Consider the following 16,389-nt stretch of genomic DNA (forward strand, 5'->3'; position numbering starts at 1 on the left):
TTTGATATCTCATTTTTATATAGTAATTTTATAATCACTTTTGAATAAACGACATTTAATGGTTATAAGAGTTCCATTCACAGCGGATATGTGATGTGTATCAATAGATGTCACAAATAATCGATAACAGCAGTCAATTGTTATGACATACACATTAATTAATACTTAAATGCTGTGTATGTATATAAATATTTTCACTTTAAAGCTGAAGGTATATCAATTTCTCTATATAAAAATTACAAATATTATTGCAGCAAAATATCGATATTTTATACGCGATGTTTAAAATTTTGCCTACTGAAGCTAAATATCTATTGTGAATGTGTAGTACAAGAAGAAGTGGTCATTTGAAAACATGTTTATTTCTATAAATTTCTTCAATGGATATAAATCAAGAAATTACGCAAATAAAACATATCACAACACAAAAATTATCAGAAAAGAGAAAATTTGCAAATAGTGACGATGACAGTGAAGTTGATGTCAAGAGAACGAAATTACAGCCTGCAGAGGATACTCTTCCGAAAACTGCAACTAAGGTTGCGACTGAAAGCAATACTACGTTTACAAACGTAAATGCAGGAACTAAAAATACGTCTATAAAGATAAATGCGCACCAAAGCCCTAAAAAACGTATACAGCTAACTTCTCCATTAAATACTGAACAAAACCAAGTAAAAGAAAAGTTTATTTACGGCAACTACAACAAATATTATGGATATAGAAATAAGGAAAGCAAGTATCAGGACATACGCCTGGAAGTCTTTGCTACTCAATCAGAGATGTTCAAAAACAAACAAATGCTCGATATTGGTTGTAACAGCGGACTAGTAACAATGGAAGTAGCCAAGTTATTTGCAGTCAAAAGTATTGTTGGGTTAGACATAGATCGCTCCCTCATCAACCAGGCCAACAAGATGTTATTGCGTCAAAAGAAAATTTTACCTATGGAAAATGAGGCACGTCGTCTGCATAAATTTCCTTACAATGTTAGCTTTGTGCATGGCAACTATGTGTTACGAGATGATGTTTTATTGGAAATTGAACATGAACAATTTGATATAATACTATGCTTGTCGATAACTAAATGGATACATTTAAACTTTGGAGATGCTGGATTAAAGCAGGCTTTTCGGCGTATGTATCTGCAACTCCGTAACGGTGGTAAGCTTATATTAGAAGCGCAACCATATGATAACTATGGACGTCGTAAGAAAATGACCGTAAGTACAAAATGAAAAAAAAATAAATAAATAAGTCGAGTTAAACATAGGTTTTTTTTTCTTCAGGAGACGATCAATACTAACTTCAAAGCTATGAAATTCTTCCCAAAAGATTTTAATGACTATCTACTTTCGGCGGATGTGGGGTTTGAAAGTTTTGAACTAATGGGTATACCTGAAAACTGTATAAAGGGCTTTAAGCGACCAATACAGATATTTCATAAAAAATAATGAATGTCACAACATTGACTGTGATAAAACTAAGAAAACAAAAGAATATATTTTGTTTCGATTTTATAAAACTTCAGCATGTATATATAATTATATTTATAGAATAAAAATGGTACAAATATTTCAATAATTTAAGATATAATGCGAATAAAAGTTACCAAAATATATTTCGAACTATAATAGCATTATCATTCTGATTTGCGTTTTTTGTTTGGAGTACTGGGCGGTGACTTTAGACTTTCTATCACTTGCGGCAGATGATTTTTCAAAAGCTCATCGCCACTTATTGAAAAATCGCTATCGATCCAAATGGAACGGAGCGCCGTCATGATCATACCCATACGTTTGTCTGCATTTAAGCCATGTTGTTTCAAAATGCTACCAGTCAATGGAAAACGGGGTGTTTGCCATGCTTTTAATTCATTATAAAGTTCTAGTTCGTTTGAATATTTCAAAAGTTCCTCGACAAATTCACGTCTTGCGTAAGGCTGCAAGCAAAGCCGTTGATAATCCCGCAATTTGTAAAATTCCGCTCCCACCTAAAATTTAATTTACGCATGAATTAAGCACTCAAACTGTTTACTTCATTTACCTTTTTTCTATTCTGTGTGACGAAGAGCGCTAAATCGCGTTCATAAGCAGATAATTTGAGACGTTGGTGTAAGTGCATAGCATCTTCGTGCGTGTGAAGCAATGCAATCAGAAATAATATTGGCGTGTGTGGTTTTGGATAGTTTACCAAATCGGCGGTTAATCTTTTAAACTCATCAATATTAGGATCCGCTGGTAGCCCACAGTGTGGACCTAAACCACAAGATATCATTTCTTGTACTAATTCGCAACCGAAATTCCCTATGACTATTTTTTGAAGTTCAGACCAAATGCGTTCACCGCTGATTCGAGCTAATCCTTCTGCATTATCTCGTATTGCTCTCAAGGTTTCCACGTCATGCTTGGAAGGTTCTCTAGCAATGCGGCCATAAAAACGGAAGTACCGTAAAATACGCAAAAAGTCTTCTTTAATACGTACATCGGCATCTCCAACAAACACAACTCGTCGTTGCATTAAATCTTCGTAACCATAAAAGTAGTCATAGAGTGTGCCATCAAAGCCGAGAAACATTGAGTTTATTGTAAGATCACGCCTATTTGCATCCAATTGCCAATCAGTTGTAAATTGTACCTGAAATTGACATTTTCTGTAAAACTATTTGGCGTTTTATCTGTTAACTACTTACTTCTGCATGCCGACCGTCAGTGCGCACATCGATACGCAATGTGGTCACCTCAAAATTTTCTTTATTGTGTATTCGAGGTGTTATCGTACCATGTTTCTCGCCTTTCGCATTTATCAAACGTACTTCTTCTTTATTAAACATTTCTTTCATTTGATCCGGTGTAGCTGTAGTGGCTAAATCGATATCTTTCGGTTTAATACCCATTACAATATCACGGACAGCACCCCCAGCTATACGTAGCTCATAATTATATCGTTTAAAGATATCAATCAGCGTTTGGAGCTCATCTGTAAAGATGCTTTGGTATTCAGGCGAATCTATTTTCTTGAAAGCTGGATCGCTACGCATTTTGGATGGCACACCAAGCACCTTCAAATTTTGTTGTAATGTTGTTGTCTGGAGTGATGACTCTGGAGCTGTTTGATTCACGAGCGACATGCGGTGTATGATGTTTATGCTGAACGACCTTTGTAAATTTTGTTTACGCCTTAAATATGATCGACAAAACCTTGAAATTGTACTGAAACTGCTTTGCATCACTTAAATAAATAAGTTATCGTTTCAAAGTAGAAAGTAATTTTTTCTTCATTCAATCAAACTAAAAAACATACAAATAATTTTTTTCGTTAATGAAACATCTGTTTTAACGGCATTGCCATATCTTTTAAAACTGTTCTACATTGGTTCAATGTGAAACCTAAATTGTTCATTAATTAAATACAAAATGTTTATAAAATGCGCATTTATTTGTTGTTATTTTTTATTTTATATAATTTATATAAATTGTTTATTGTACCACTAATTAAAATTAGATGTTTTCATAACCGGCGCTACAGCTGATTGGAGCCACAGCTGTTTAACTTTGATAACAACAAGACATAAAAAATTTGCACTCCAATGTCGTTAACTCCGCTGTTGTCACGATCTAGTATTCCCATCCTACGTGTAACGTCACCGAAATTCCTGTTTGCTGCAACATCACAATTACACAAAAAATCACTTAACTCAGTACAATATTCAAGAATGACCAGCGAAATGAAAACTGTGTACGTCACTCGCCCGGACGTTGCTTCAGTGGGCATAGAATTATTAAAGGCAGAGTGAGTAAAGTGTTGGTGAAATAAAGAATGAAAATACATACATAAATACGATTTCTTACAGCTGTAACGTCAGCAGCTGGTCGCAACCTCTACCCGTTCCGCGTGATGAACTTTTGCGACAAGTGGTTGGCAAAGACGCAATCTACTGTGCATTAACGGATAAAATAGATGCAGAAGTTATCGAACGAGCGGGTCCACAGCTAAAATGTATTTCAACTATTTCCGTCGGTTACGAACACATCGATGTTGCCGAGTGTAAGAAGCGTGGCATACGCGTTGGCTATACACCAGACGTGCTTACAGATGCAACAGCGGAGTTAACAGTTGCGCTCTTGCTTGCCACCAGCCGGCGCTTATTCGAGGCAAGCAAAGAGGTGTATAATGGTGGTTGGAAATCATGGGCACCTAACTGGATGTGTGGACAAGGTTTAAAGGGTGCTCGAGTTGGTCTCTTCGGGTTTGGACGTATCGGACAGGAGATTGCAGCACGAATAGTTCCATTTAAACCGTCCCTACTGACATACACAGCGCGTACTGAACGTGCTGCCGAAGCGGCCAAAGTCAATGCACAGCGTGTTAGTTTTGATGAACTGTTATGCGAATCAGATTTCATAATAGTCTGTTGCGCACTTACGCCGGAGACCAAGGAAATCTTCAACGCAACCGCGTTTGAAAAAATGAAACCGAACGCCATTTTCATTAATACAGCTCGTGGTGGGGTTGTTGATCAACCCGCGCTTTGTGCTGCTTTAAAAGAGCGTCGCATTTTGGGTGCTGGATTAGATGTCACCACACCAGAACCACTACCACTCGATGAACCGCTACTTAAATTAGACAACGTTGTCATATTACCACACATTGGCAGTGCCGATGTTAATACACGCACGGAAATGTCACGCATAACAGCTTTGAATATATTGGCAGCTTTAAAAGGCGAAAAGATGATTGCCGAGGTATCCGTTTGAGGAATAGAAACAAAACACTTTTATTATGAAATAAGCAAACAATATTACGATTACAAGCTATAAGCATTTTCAATTTTAAAAAAGTATTTTCTATTCTATGTATGTACTTGGAATTAGATGAATGACATGGTCATCTAATCTTCGCCCGGTGGCAATGGTTGTGCAGCGGTGGGCTGAATAGGTGTGTTAATGCCACCAAGTGTTGGTATAGCTGCTGGAATTGGCGCTGGCACAGGTGCAATAGGTACGGTGGATATAACTCCGATTTCGGCGGGGTCCTCAACTTCTTTTTTGATTTGATCGACAGTGATATAACCGCCACTCTCATCCTACATGAAAAAATTATAAATAATGAAACCAAATATTAATTATTCATTAACTTCTACAACAAATACAACATACAAGTTTGTAAACTTTAGCCACTACTCACCGCAATGAATACATCGACCGTCTTTCCGGATATAATATCTAGCAATTGAGGTGTAATGCCGCTCATTGGTTCCTCTTGAATGCTCTGCGCGTATTCGAATAATGGTTGTCTCAAGTCTGGGCATTGTTCCAGAGCACTTACAAGTTGCTGATGTGGCAAATGCAATAGTACAGGCAAAGATTGTGGTTTCAGTCTTTGACAACATTTAAGGAAACCTTCCCAAATCACTTTTTGACGCCACACTTGTTTCAATATGAGCCGTTGTAGAAGATTTAATACAAAATTCGTTAAGCGTGGATACAATGTGATACTTTGGATAATAGTTCGCATAAGCAGCGTAGGTATAGGAACTACTTCAACCAATTGTTGCAGTACGCCAATGAGTACATCCTGTGTGAAAACTTCTTTCTCAGTCAAACAAATTGAAGTGGCTTTAACGACTGCTTTCAAATCACACGCATTGGGATCTATAGTGTGTAGAGCGACTAGTATATCAGTGGGTGTGGCGGCCATTGTTTGATTAGCGAACTCCGCTCCTATGCCAAGTAAGCGATTGAAAACCTCCTTGACGACAATTTGATTAAGTTTCAACAACTTAGGTAGCGCATTCAAAATCTCTTGTCGCGACAGACCACTAAGGACAGGTATGAGCACACGAACGTCTTTGATTTTATTTGCATATAATTCACGCACACGATTTACCAGTTCCGCATTAGGTGTGGCAACACGCTCGGTTAGCAAATGAATGATGCGGATAATTAGCGTTTCTGTGCCTTTAGGGCAATCTTCGATAAACTTAAGTAGCGTGGCGTCTTCAGCGCCCATTTTCTTTATAGTCGGATCGATGGTACGCAAAATGGTGCGTTTTAAATCAGCGCCGGTAGTAGTGTAGATTTTGCAAAGTTTCTCAAGAAAAACTGAAATGTAAAATATGTAAAACAATTTTTTTTTTTTTTAATTTGAATACAATATTTAATGGAAATAGTCAAATAAAGCAAAGAAAAACTTACCTTGCGGTTTATACGGCAGTAAGGTCAGTAACAAGGTCATACATGTCCTGGCGGTCTCCTCTTTCCACGCTACTTCGACCTCAGGTCGACCAAATTCTTCCGCGAAAATGCTTGCTGGTGGCACTTCTTTCTCCAAATGATTTGCCCATTCCAAAGCGGATTCCTCAATGCGATTGGGCAGTACTTTGTGTTTATTGTACAACGCTACAATATGCTCAAGCGCTCGTTCACGTAAATCTGTGCGTTCGTGTACGCAGAATGTTAGTAGCACTTTTATAAGTTTATTCTTGCGTGGTGGCCGCATCACAGTCAAATCCTTCAATAAATCTACACCAGGATTGACAAATTCCTCAGAGAAACACATCTCCACCAATTGATTGAGCGCATCATCAGGCAACAATGGCGCCTCAAGAAATATACGTCGCATCAATAAAATTTTATCTTTCAATTCACAATTTTCGCGCACGCCCCTAATCAGTTGACTCAATAGCTCGCTGTAGGCATAGTCTGGACGATTTTCGGATTTCACATATGAGTGACGAGTGAAACCTTGTAACAGGCAATATTCTTCATACAACCATGAAAATGCCAAATCAATACGCTGTCTCACATCCAGCATAATAAAGTCAAAAATGAAATAGCGCACCTTATCGGGAAATGTTGCTGCCATGACTGTGAGTATTTTACGACGCTTCGCTGATACGCCACCTACAATACACTGACGTTCCGATTGCAAAATCCGTTTTACTGCGTCTAAAAGAAACTTCTCCTTAATAGGTCGTGGAAATGGTTTAGTAACTTCTTGCAATTTAAGAGTTTTGGCACGCATTTTCATGCGTTCAATCAACTCCTGTTCGCCCTTAACTCTCTCCATATTCTCACGTAATTTCTTTGTCGCCTCGTCTTTTCGTGCTTGATCTTCGTCTACTGGTTGATCGCTAACACTAAATAACAGTACAAGTGTATGAAATAAATTTCGCAAATAATATTTTTAATTTGTTTACCTTTCACTTGTATCCATGGCTTCTATCCTTCGTGGTCTCATTGGCATATCCTTGCTGAAGGCTGCCGCGCCTGGTCCGATTTTCTGTGCAGTCATTTGTTCGCCGAGCACTTTTGCTATTTTCACAACCTGCTGTTGTATAGACATATCGCGTATCGGTGTATATTCGTTAATGAAATGATCTGGTGCTTCGTCTGGCAACTTTGGTAAGAACTCCACAACCAGGTTAACTGCCACATCCGAGGTACGTAATTGTTCTGCCAAAAATTTCTCGTTTACACGAATACAACGTTGACGCTGCTTCTCCATCTCCTCTTCGTCGACTTCCATCTCTGTATCCTTTGCGATCTCATCGTCCAATCCAGACTTACCTCTACGCTCCTGTTGCCTATTTATTGAGTCTAGTCGCATTTTCTTATTGAGATTACTAGCCGCACTCTCCAATATGCGTTTTTGTCGTCGCGTTTGTTCTTGTTTGTCCATTTTAGGTATGGCGCGTTGTATTTCACCTTGCGATGCACCCAAATCTATCAACATGTGTCGGATTGTTGATTGATACTCGAAAGAGCCACGATTTTTCAATAATGCTATTAGCTGCATCTTTAAGCTTTTTCTTACTGAGCTAGCTTGTGAATCTGTTAGTGTTGGCGGCAGATTTGAGTTAAGTTGTTTGAAGGCTTCTACAACCGGTCCCATAAGACTCGGACGCAATTTTGCAATTGTGCAAAGACTGCCAGTGCAAGTTATAAGGTTTACCGAAGAAATATGTGTGGCAGCATGAAATTTCAATAGTATATCAAATATATTCAATGCTTCTTCCTCCAACTTTTGCCGTTTTACTAGCTTAAAATTCGCAGGCACATCTTGCAGTGAAAAGTCGTTATCTTTCTTTTGACTGTCCTCATCTGGATAACTTTGCAGAACTACAACACCTTCTAAAAATTTAATTGCATTGGTACGTATACCATCATTCTCATTATCTATTAGATCCAAAATTTGAGCCTTTACTAAACTCAGTACATTCCAAGCTTGTTCAGCACTGTCCAAAATTTCATTCATGGCGCAAATCCATTGCAATCCATTTTTATATACACTACCACACGCTTGGATAACACGTTTAATTACCTGTGGTGAACGATCGCGTAAGAGCATCGAAATAATACTTATAACTTGTGGTAGGAACTCCACTTTCACTTTACTAGAAATAGATATTTACCATTAAACTCTAACAATTTAAAAATGACTTTTGACACTCACCAAATTTGTTCAATAAAACAAACTATTTGTTTGCGAACATCCGCATTGCCATCGTGTGCTAATGAGAGAATGTTTTCCAAAAACTCTTCCAATAGCTCCACGCTAGATCCTAAAATCATTTCCTGAACTTTAACCAACAAGTCACACTTCGTCCCAGATTCAGCATTGGGCACCTCATTGAGCCATTCGATTACCTATAAAGATTTTTTAGATTACTGAAGATACAATTTAAGGCCCATGTACTCAAATATTCATACCTTGCTACGCGCATTTGCAGTTTTCTCATCCGTGAAAAGGTTCACTGCTTCGCCTAGAAATTGGCTGCGTCCTAAAAGCCCTTCCATATTTTAAGCCGTAGTTGGTAAAAATTATTTACAAATTCTGCAAATATTAAAGCGATATGAAAACACAAAAATGCTAAAAAATATAGCGGTCCTTTGACATTTCAACAAATTCTTCCGCAAAACGTAGAGTTGCATTTGTGTTAAAAAATTAAAATTATTTTACAGTGGTTCCCAAACCAAAAAACAAACAATGATTCGGAGTAAATGATATTTGGTACGTATATTAATTTTTTAAATTTCTATACCTTATATCAGTATTAGATATCTGAATTTTATTATTTATTTTTATATAATTCAATAACTTATAACATGTTATGATTAGGAGCACGAAATAAATTCCTTGATCTTCTTCTCAACTACGGAAAAAACAATTTATCTAAGACGTGTGTATATAATTGAATAACGCTTAAATTTATTAATTATAATATATAACACGCAAAATATTATTAAATCGTATAATGTTATTTTGTAAGCGGCCTGCAATTGTACCTGTTTTGAGATATCTACCATTGAATTGACACCATTGATTGTCAGTGTCATTCATCGATTGCTGTCAGTGTATCCAGAAAAAAAGTCGGTGCCGTAAAGAAATATATTCGACGTGCAAATTGCTAAAAATTAGCAGAATTGCACAAGTATTTTGCAAATAACAATTATTACCGCAAGCCGGTTGCATTTATATGGAAAAGCTATTTAAAGTAGCTTGAAAAGCACATATTGTGCATACCGAATGAAGTGAAAACGACGTCTGTTGTAAAGCAGGAGGTGCAACACGATTAGAAGGAGGGTACCACGAAAGGAAAGCAAAAAAAAAAAGATCAACGAGAAACGAATTAAAAGCGAACACAAATAAAAGATACGCCTTAAAACAACAAGGAAACTTATCAACTGACTAACCGACCAATCTACTAACCAACCAAACGACAGAACGAGAGTATAACATAGAAAGAAATAAGAGTAGATCGATTGAACGCGAAACAAGAACAAATAAATATAAAAGTATTTTTTAGACAAACAGTGACAGCAATCGCAATAGCTACAGCAGTCGCTGAAACAATACACGCGCCCTGCAGACACGCGCTCCAATGTCAAGCGGCCAAGTAAACGTCGGCGGCGGCAGCAATGGAGCAGGCAGCGGCAGTGGTAGCGGCGGTGGAGGGGGCAATACAGCAGAACAAGCGGCGCCACAGTCGCAACAACAATCACAACCACAACAGCAGCAACAGCAACAGCCGCCACCACAAATCATTGGCGCTTCAACGACTACAGTCACCGCAGATACGGTCAATATGGCAGCGGATTCGTCACCGCGTGAGTCAGGCGATGATTCGGAGGATGAAAGTGAAATCCTTGAGGAGTCACCTTGTGGAAGATGGTTGAAAAGACGTGAAGAAGTTGATCAGCGTGATGTGCCCGGTATCGATTGTGTCCATCTGGCTATGGACACCGAAGAGGGCGTAGAGGTTGTTTGGAATGAGGTGCAATATGCGAATTTACAAGAGCTTAAATCGCAAGAAGAAAAAATGCGACAAGTGTTTGACAATCTAATGCAATTAGATCACCAGAACATTGTCAAGTTCCATCGCTACTGGACGGACACACAGAATGCAGATAGACCACGCGTCATATTCATAACCGAATACATGTCGTCGGGGTCGCTGAAACAGTTCCTCAAACGCACTAAACGCAATGCTAAACGTTTGCCATTGGAAGCGTGGCGCCGCTGGTGTACACAGATTCTGTCCGCGCTGAGCTACTTGCATTCCTGCACACCGCCTGTTATACACGGCAACCTCACCTGTGATAGCATTTTCATCCAGCATAATGGTCTGGTGAAAATCGGTGCCGTTGTGCCCGATGCGGTACATTATAATATGCGCCTGCATCATCGAAGCGATCAAAGTGCGACACATCACTTTATGGCACCCGAATATGGTGCAGCCGAACAGTTGACTGCCGCCGTTGACATTTATGCCTTCGGTATGTGTGCGTTGGAAATGGCTGCTTTGGAAATTCAGCCCAGCGGCACTGAAACGAGTTCCATTAATGAGGAGACGATATTGCGAACTATTAATAGTCTGGAGCATGATTTGCAGCGTGATCTTATATTCAAGTGTTTACGTCGCAATCCTGCTGAGCGCCCAAGTGCCAACGATTTGTTATTTCATCCCTTACTCTTCGAGGTATGACTTATATTTAATACAAGAATTAAACTTTGGAACATTTTTATGTATGTATTTCAAAAAAATCAACAAGTTTTTTTTGGTTGGTTTAAGTGAAATTTCAAATGATCTTTTGTTTACGTTTTTATAAACAAGAAAAAAATATATATTTTTCGATTGGTTCCTCAATTTATTTAATTTTACGCTTGCTTGCAGGTGCATTCACTCAAGCTGTTGGCTGCTCACTGTCTAGTATTCGCCCCCAAAAATAGGACAATGTTTTCAGAGACCGTCATAGATGGGATGATGCAACGCTATAATCGACCCGAAGTCATTATGGCTCGCGTCTCACGTGGCGAAGAAGAGAAGGACTATCGTCTTTCAGACGTGCCTACAGCAGATAAGCTGGAGAAATTCGTAGAAGATGTGAAATATGGTGTATATCCATTAACCGCGTTGGGCGGTAAGAAACCGCCACATTTTCGTTCACGCGCCGCATCACCAGAACGTGCCGACTCCGTCAAATCTGCTACGCCTGAGCCAGTGGACATTGAGTCACGTCGCATAGTGAATATGATGTGTAGTGTAAAAAAATTGAAAGAGGATAGTAGTGATATTGCAATGACGATATTGCTACGCATGGACGACAAAATGAATAGGCAGTTGACGTGTCAGGTAACGGAAGCCGATTCGGCATCCGATCTCACTAGTGAATTGGTGCGACTAGGTTTTGTGCATATAGACGATCAAGATAAAATTCAAACGCTCTTAGAGGAGACTCTGCGTGGCAGTTTTGCTGTTAATGCCGGCGGAGTCTGTCCATTTGAGCAGGGCGCACAAGCGCTTACCTTTAGTGCCACTATAAATGAGCACATGCCAGGAGGTGTGGGTGTAACTATTGGTGCAAGTGGTGCTAATACCGCCACCAACGTGGGTGTAGTTGGTGCCAGTGCGGTTGCCGGTGGCGGCTTCAACAATTGTGATGGTAATGTGAATGCGCATGGAAATGCTAGCATGAAGCCAGCAACAACTGCAACTTTGGCGGCGCTCAATCAGATGGAGCGTAATTGGTCTGTGGCCGACATGGATCCCAGTTCCGCATTGGCGAATGCAAACATGCAAGCAGCCAGTATGGGTGCAGAAATTGCAGCCACCATGTATCATATGCAACATCAACAGCAGCAGCAATTGCAGGAGCAGCAGCAGCAGCAGCAACGTCATGTACAAACATTGCCACCACAGATGCAATTGCAAATCGAAATGCCCGTTCAACAACAACAACAACAGCACCAGGTGCTTAGCACATCGACGCCACCAGCTGGCGCACTGCCACCATCATATACAGGGCATACACAACAACAATTTCGACATGAGTCTTTAGGGCAGCAAAACGATGGAACAGTGTCGCCCTTAAATGTCACAGTGAATAGCATAAATGCACCACATCAAGCACATTATGCACACGCCCAGCAGCAAATTATTCACTCTTCCAATTCAACAGAAATAACAACAATTTCCGCTGCCGCACCACCATCAACTGTAACCGCCACAAACGCCTCGAACTCCTCAGCCTCCACCACTATCAATTAATAAATAGTATTTCTTGATAATAAACATTTATATACGCTATATTGATATTCATAAAACTGAAGTGTAGTAGAAGAACATATAATTATGTAAGAAAGATAGCGCGAAAATTTATATTTTTAAATTGCAAGCCAGAGCATGGACGCCACGCAGTAGTGACGTATACTGAGTCGCGTCTTTTAGTCAGTCAGACAATTGTTTTTTTTTTAATATTATTATTATTATTATTCATTATATGTATAATGATTATGGATATTTTTATATAGTCTACTAAAGGAAAAAAAGTTTTTAATTATATTTCGAAAATGATAGAATAAAAACTCAAAAAAATAAGAACTAATTTTAAAAATGCTAAAAATATAAGCAAAAAGCAAAGACAAACGAATTAATATGCAGATTTAGTTATAAATTGTGTAAGGCTTCCAGCTGAGAATACGCATGCGCAGCGGCTATCTAAGTAAATAGTTCGGCACTGGTGGCCTAAAATACTGTATTTCATGCCTTGCCGCAGTAGCAACAGCGCAGAGGAGTACAGAAATAGCAAATAATATACACAAACCGTCGGTCCGGTGAGCAACAAAAAAAGAACAAACACATGCTGACGCTAACATCGGTGAGAAAATTTCGCCTGATTCCATTGTTTTGCCATTTTGCCAACCGCAATGTCAATGCATGTGTGCTCATATTTATGAAGTATGTAATTGTTTATTTGTGTTGACCGTGGCACGATGAGGTTCTGAAACTTTATATGTTCCAACTGATCAATGTTGTTTATCATAATGGAACCCATATAGGCGTTAGCTTAATACAAATATATATTTATTGTATTTAAAATTATGAATACACTGCAAAAAAAAAAAAACAAAGCAAATGCAACAATAATGTATACTACCTAAATAAATAAATATATAAAAAATATAAAGCAAATTTGCATGCATACAACACACCACATCCACATACACCCATACATCTTTTATGTTAACATGAATACGATATAAAAATAAAACACTCGACATTATGACATGGTGACACAACTATAAGTGAGCATTAAAATGCTGCGTAAGCGAAATTAAATACATAAATCAATAATAATCATAATGAAATGCTTCATACATAATGCAAAATAATGAAAGATAACAAAATCAAGCAAATAAACAAATGCAATTTTCATTTAATGAAAATCTGTGCATCAGAAAAAAAGAATAAAAGTGTTCTGTTTTGAATTGTGAGGTTGAGGAAATGAAGTTTTCTGCATTAGAAGTACAAATACTTACTCAAGGTGATATCTACATATATCAACGGAGGTTTATAATCTCAAGATTGTAGCTTTATCGATATTTGCTGAAGCACCCAAAGCAAAAACACTGTCACGCAAATATTTAAACGGATAATGACTTTTTGAGTACTATTTATTTTTGGCAATTGAATTTATGTTTGTTTATCAAGTCTTTTATTCGACATAACACTCTATCTTAGCATCGTTGACAATAATGGTATGAATAGTATGCGGAATCTTAAATATGTGATTTGGGCTAATATGTTTACTTTTCTGTAAATAAATAAATATTTACCTGTATTATTTTTATCGAAAAAAGTTAAAATACTAAACAATTTTTTGTGTAAACTCGAGATCTCATTATTATTCTTCTTAAACATCTACTACTTTTGTTGACTGATCTGCTTCAATTGTTTCTTTTAACTTCTTGATAGGAGGTTCCGCTGCTTCTGTTAATGAATTTTCAAGTTTCACCTTTTTAGCTTGCGGTGATTCCGGTGATTCAATTGAACCGGACTTTCGGTTTTTATTATTCGTATGTGTCTTCTCATCTAGTTGCTTGTCGTCAGTCACTGCCTTTACACATTTCTGTACAGCTCCTTTCAAATCATATTCATTCAGCAGTTTGCTGCCCTCGAACAAAACAAATGGCAATGTGACACGTTGGTAATAGTCTGGCATCAATTCTATATTACTTATGACAGTATCCAACATATGCGATTTTTCACACCAAATTCCTGGTGCATCACCACGCACTGGATTGATATGTAGGTGCAGGTGATAGAAAGATGGTTGATAATGGAAATACATTCGCAATTGTGAAACACATAAGCCATAACGTTCTTCTATAGCGGCAGCAATTCCATCACGTAAGTTGTGTAGAAGTGGTAAATGTGTATGGTTAAGGTCACGTAAAGACTTAATATCATGCTTATGTACAATGGCAAGCAGATAAAGCGTTTCCAAAGTTTTTCCATCCCATTTTAAATCGGGTAAAAGTACGAAACCCTTTTCGGGATCAGCATCTTCATAAACTATGCGATCGGTCTCCTGACGATGCTCAAGAATATTATATACCCACTGCAGAGATGAACAAAAAATTACATATACTACACAGGAAAATTAATAAAAAAAAAAAACGATCTTACGTCGAGACTGAAATGACTGTCTGTTATATAAGGCAAAGTCAGTTCTTCATATAAAACCGGAGTTTCGCTAATTAGATATTTTTGCGTTATTGAATACTTTTCAATATGCTTTTCGGTGGCAGGGTAGACCACAGTCGTTTTAATATCTGTAATTAAGAGGAAAAACAAAAAAACTGTCAAATATGTGCATTATTCGTAAGAAGTACTAGTAATATTTACTATTTAACTCCGAACTGGGTACACATTGGAAACTGCCATAAATATTATTAATGAACTCCGTGTGCACTTGTAATGAATCACTGAATATCCTGGGAGAAGTTTCCGAAATATGATCAATTTCAGTTTGTACATCGCGCTCTTTGAATGCTTGTTTTTCAAGCAGCAGAACAGCAACGTCATCCTCAGACACATCAGGAAATGTACCCAATAACTGAAAATAATGTAAGTAATTACTCGTTTGACGTATAATTAAATTATTTGTTTAATAAATTACCGCTATCGTTTTGCGTAAGGCATTATTTTGCAAAATTCGTGTTAGCTTGAATTTCGCTAAATTATAACTTGGCGCAGACACTTCTTCTGCTGTTGGCTTTTCCACAGGTTCCTCGACAACAACATCATTTTTAACTTCTGTTACCTCTTTACAAACTTTAGAAGCAAATTCTCCGTCAGATGTGATTTTATTACTACCTTCCGTATTAGCCGGCATATTAAATCTCTCTTAAATTTCTCTTCTTTTATTTTTAACTTGTTAAAAGATAAATAAAAATGCTAAAATTTGCCGACACAAATAAATGAAATGCTTCTTCTTCGAATAACAGAAATTCACATTTAAGCAAATAACAGCGTTGCATAAATCACTAAAAAATGTTTGTTTCTTTTTTAGTCACTAAATATTTTCTTAATTATCTCACATATCTCTTCAATGTGTTTTGTCCATTTTAAGCCTTTGGTTATGAGTTTATATACATATTTCGTGTAAATATAATAAACATTATGCTTTAATGAATATTAACAAAGTGGCAAGGCCAAAATATATATTTTTTAAATGTGTTCCGGTTATTTCCGAACTAGTATTTCAATATTGGAGGATATCTTGACGCATCTAATTTTGACATTATCATTCCGGACACAAATTTCGCATAGGGACTTTTACCTATAGACAATTGACCAAGTGGCTCTCGCCATGAGTTCACATGATTATAATTAATTAATTATTATTTAAAGTAATAGCTACTGGCGATGCCGCTGCTTTTATTTGAACGACATGAAAAAAAGCTAGACCGGATCCAACCAAGGATTGTCACCTAAGCAATATTCTTCAATTTGCAGAATATTTTATACCGCTCTAACAACAACCTCTGTGTGAATTTCAATTTACTTATCAATCAATTGTCACAGAAACAACATGACTT

General features: G+C 37.7%; 6 protein-coding genes across 7 annotated transcripts; 3 read left to right on the forward strand and 3 right to left on the reverse strand.

Moving 5' to 3' along the window:
- Positions 1 to 305: 305 nt before the first annotated feature.
- On the forward strand, positions 306 to 1,630 carry LOC105210096 (probable RNA methyltransferase CG1239). The gene is made up of 2 exons (XM_011180846.3): positions 306 to 1,223; positions 1,290 to 1,630. Exons 1-2 carry the CDS (start codon positions 381 to 383, stop codon positions 1,452 to 1,454), a joined length of 1,008 nt encoding a protein of 335 aa, XP_011179148.1. The 5' UTR covers positions 306 to 380; the 3' UTR covers positions 1,455 to 1,630.
- On the reverse strand, positions 1,527 to 3,350 carry LOC105210095 (CCA tRNA nucleotidyltransferase 1, mitochondrial). Its single transcript, XM_011180845.3, has 3 exons — positions 2,693 to 3,350; positions 2,047 to 2,637; positions 1,527 to 1,993 (listed from the first exon to the last, which is right to left on the reverse strand). Exons 1-3 carry the CDS (start codon positions 3,227 to 3,229, stop codon positions 1,643 to 1,645), a joined length of 1,479 nt encoding a protein of 492 aa, XP_011179147.1. The 5' UTR covers positions 3,230 to 3,350; the 3' UTR covers positions 1,527 to 1,642.
- A 145-nt stretch (positions 3,351 to 3,495) lies between these two features.
- LOC105210098 (glyoxylate reductase/hydroxypyruvate reductase) lies at positions 3,496 to 5,435 on the forward strand. Its single transcript, XM_011180848.3, has 2 exons — positions 3,496 to 3,792; positions 3,854 to 5,435. Exons 1-2 carry the CDS (start codon positions 3,590 to 3,592, stop codon positions 4,755 to 4,757), a joined length of 1,107 nt encoding a protein of 368 aa, XP_011179150.1. The 5' UTR covers positions 3,496 to 3,589; the 3' UTR covers positions 4,758 to 5,435.
- On the reverse strand, positions 4,749 to 8,940 carry LOC105210097 (symplekin). The gene is made up of 6 exons (XM_011180847.3): positions 8,715 to 8,940; positions 8,458 to 8,651; positions 7,202 to 8,398; positions 6,198 to 7,141; positions 5,188 to 6,104; positions 4,749 to 5,086 (listed from the first exon to the last, which is right to left on the reverse strand). The coding sequence occupies exons 1-6, from the start codon at positions 8,799 to 8,801 to the stop codon at positions 4,892 to 4,894; spliced, it is 3,534 nt and encodes a 1,177-aa protein (XP_011179149.2). The 5' UTR covers positions 8,802 to 8,940; the 3' UTR covers positions 4,749 to 4,891.
- Positions 8,941 to 9,326: 386 nt separating this feature from the next.
- On the forward strand, positions 9,327 to 13,416 carry Madm_0 (nuclear receptor-binding protein homolog). 2 transcript variants are annotated; one of them, XM_011180851.3, is made up of 3 exons: positions 9,327 to 9,758; positions 9,812 to 10,984; positions 11,180 to 13,416. In XM_011180851.3, exons 2-3 carry the CDS (start codon positions 9,887 to 9,889, stop codon positions 12,551 to 12,553), a joined length of 2,472 nt encoding a protein of 823 aa, XP_011179153.1. In that variant the 5' UTR covers positions 9,327 to 9,758; positions 9,812 to 9,886; the 3' UTR covers positions 12,554 to 13,416. The 2 variants fall into 2 exon arrangements, with proteins under 2 accessions (XP_011179153.1, XP_054081166.1); XM_054225191.1 differs by having other exon boundaries at positions 9,327 to 10,984.
- Positions 13,417 to 13,928: 512 nt separating this feature from the next.
- Positions 13,929 to 15,812, reverse strand: LOC105210100 (m7GpppX diphosphatase). Its single transcript, XM_011180854.3, has 4 exons — positions 15,468 to 15,812; positions 15,194 to 15,404; positions 14,975 to 15,120; positions 13,929 to 14,906 (listed from the first exon to the last, which is right to left on the reverse strand). The coding sequence occupies exons 1-4, from the start codon at positions 15,681 to 15,683 to the stop codon at positions 14,199 to 14,201; spliced, it is 1,281 nt and encodes a 426-aa protein (XP_011179156.1). The 5' UTR covers positions 15,684 to 15,812; the 3' UTR covers positions 13,929 to 14,198.
- Between the last annotated feature and the right edge of the window lie 577 nt (positions 15,813 to 16,389).

Source organism: Zeugodacus cucurbitae, chromosome 2 (genome assembly GCF_028554725.1).
Source record: "Zeugodacus cucurbitae isolate PBARC_wt_2022May chromosome 2, idZeuCucr1.2, whole genome shotgun sequence".
Classification (NCBI taxonomy): Eukaryota; Metazoa; Arthropoda; class Insecta; order Diptera; family Tephritidae; genus Zeugodacus; species Zeugodacus cucurbitae.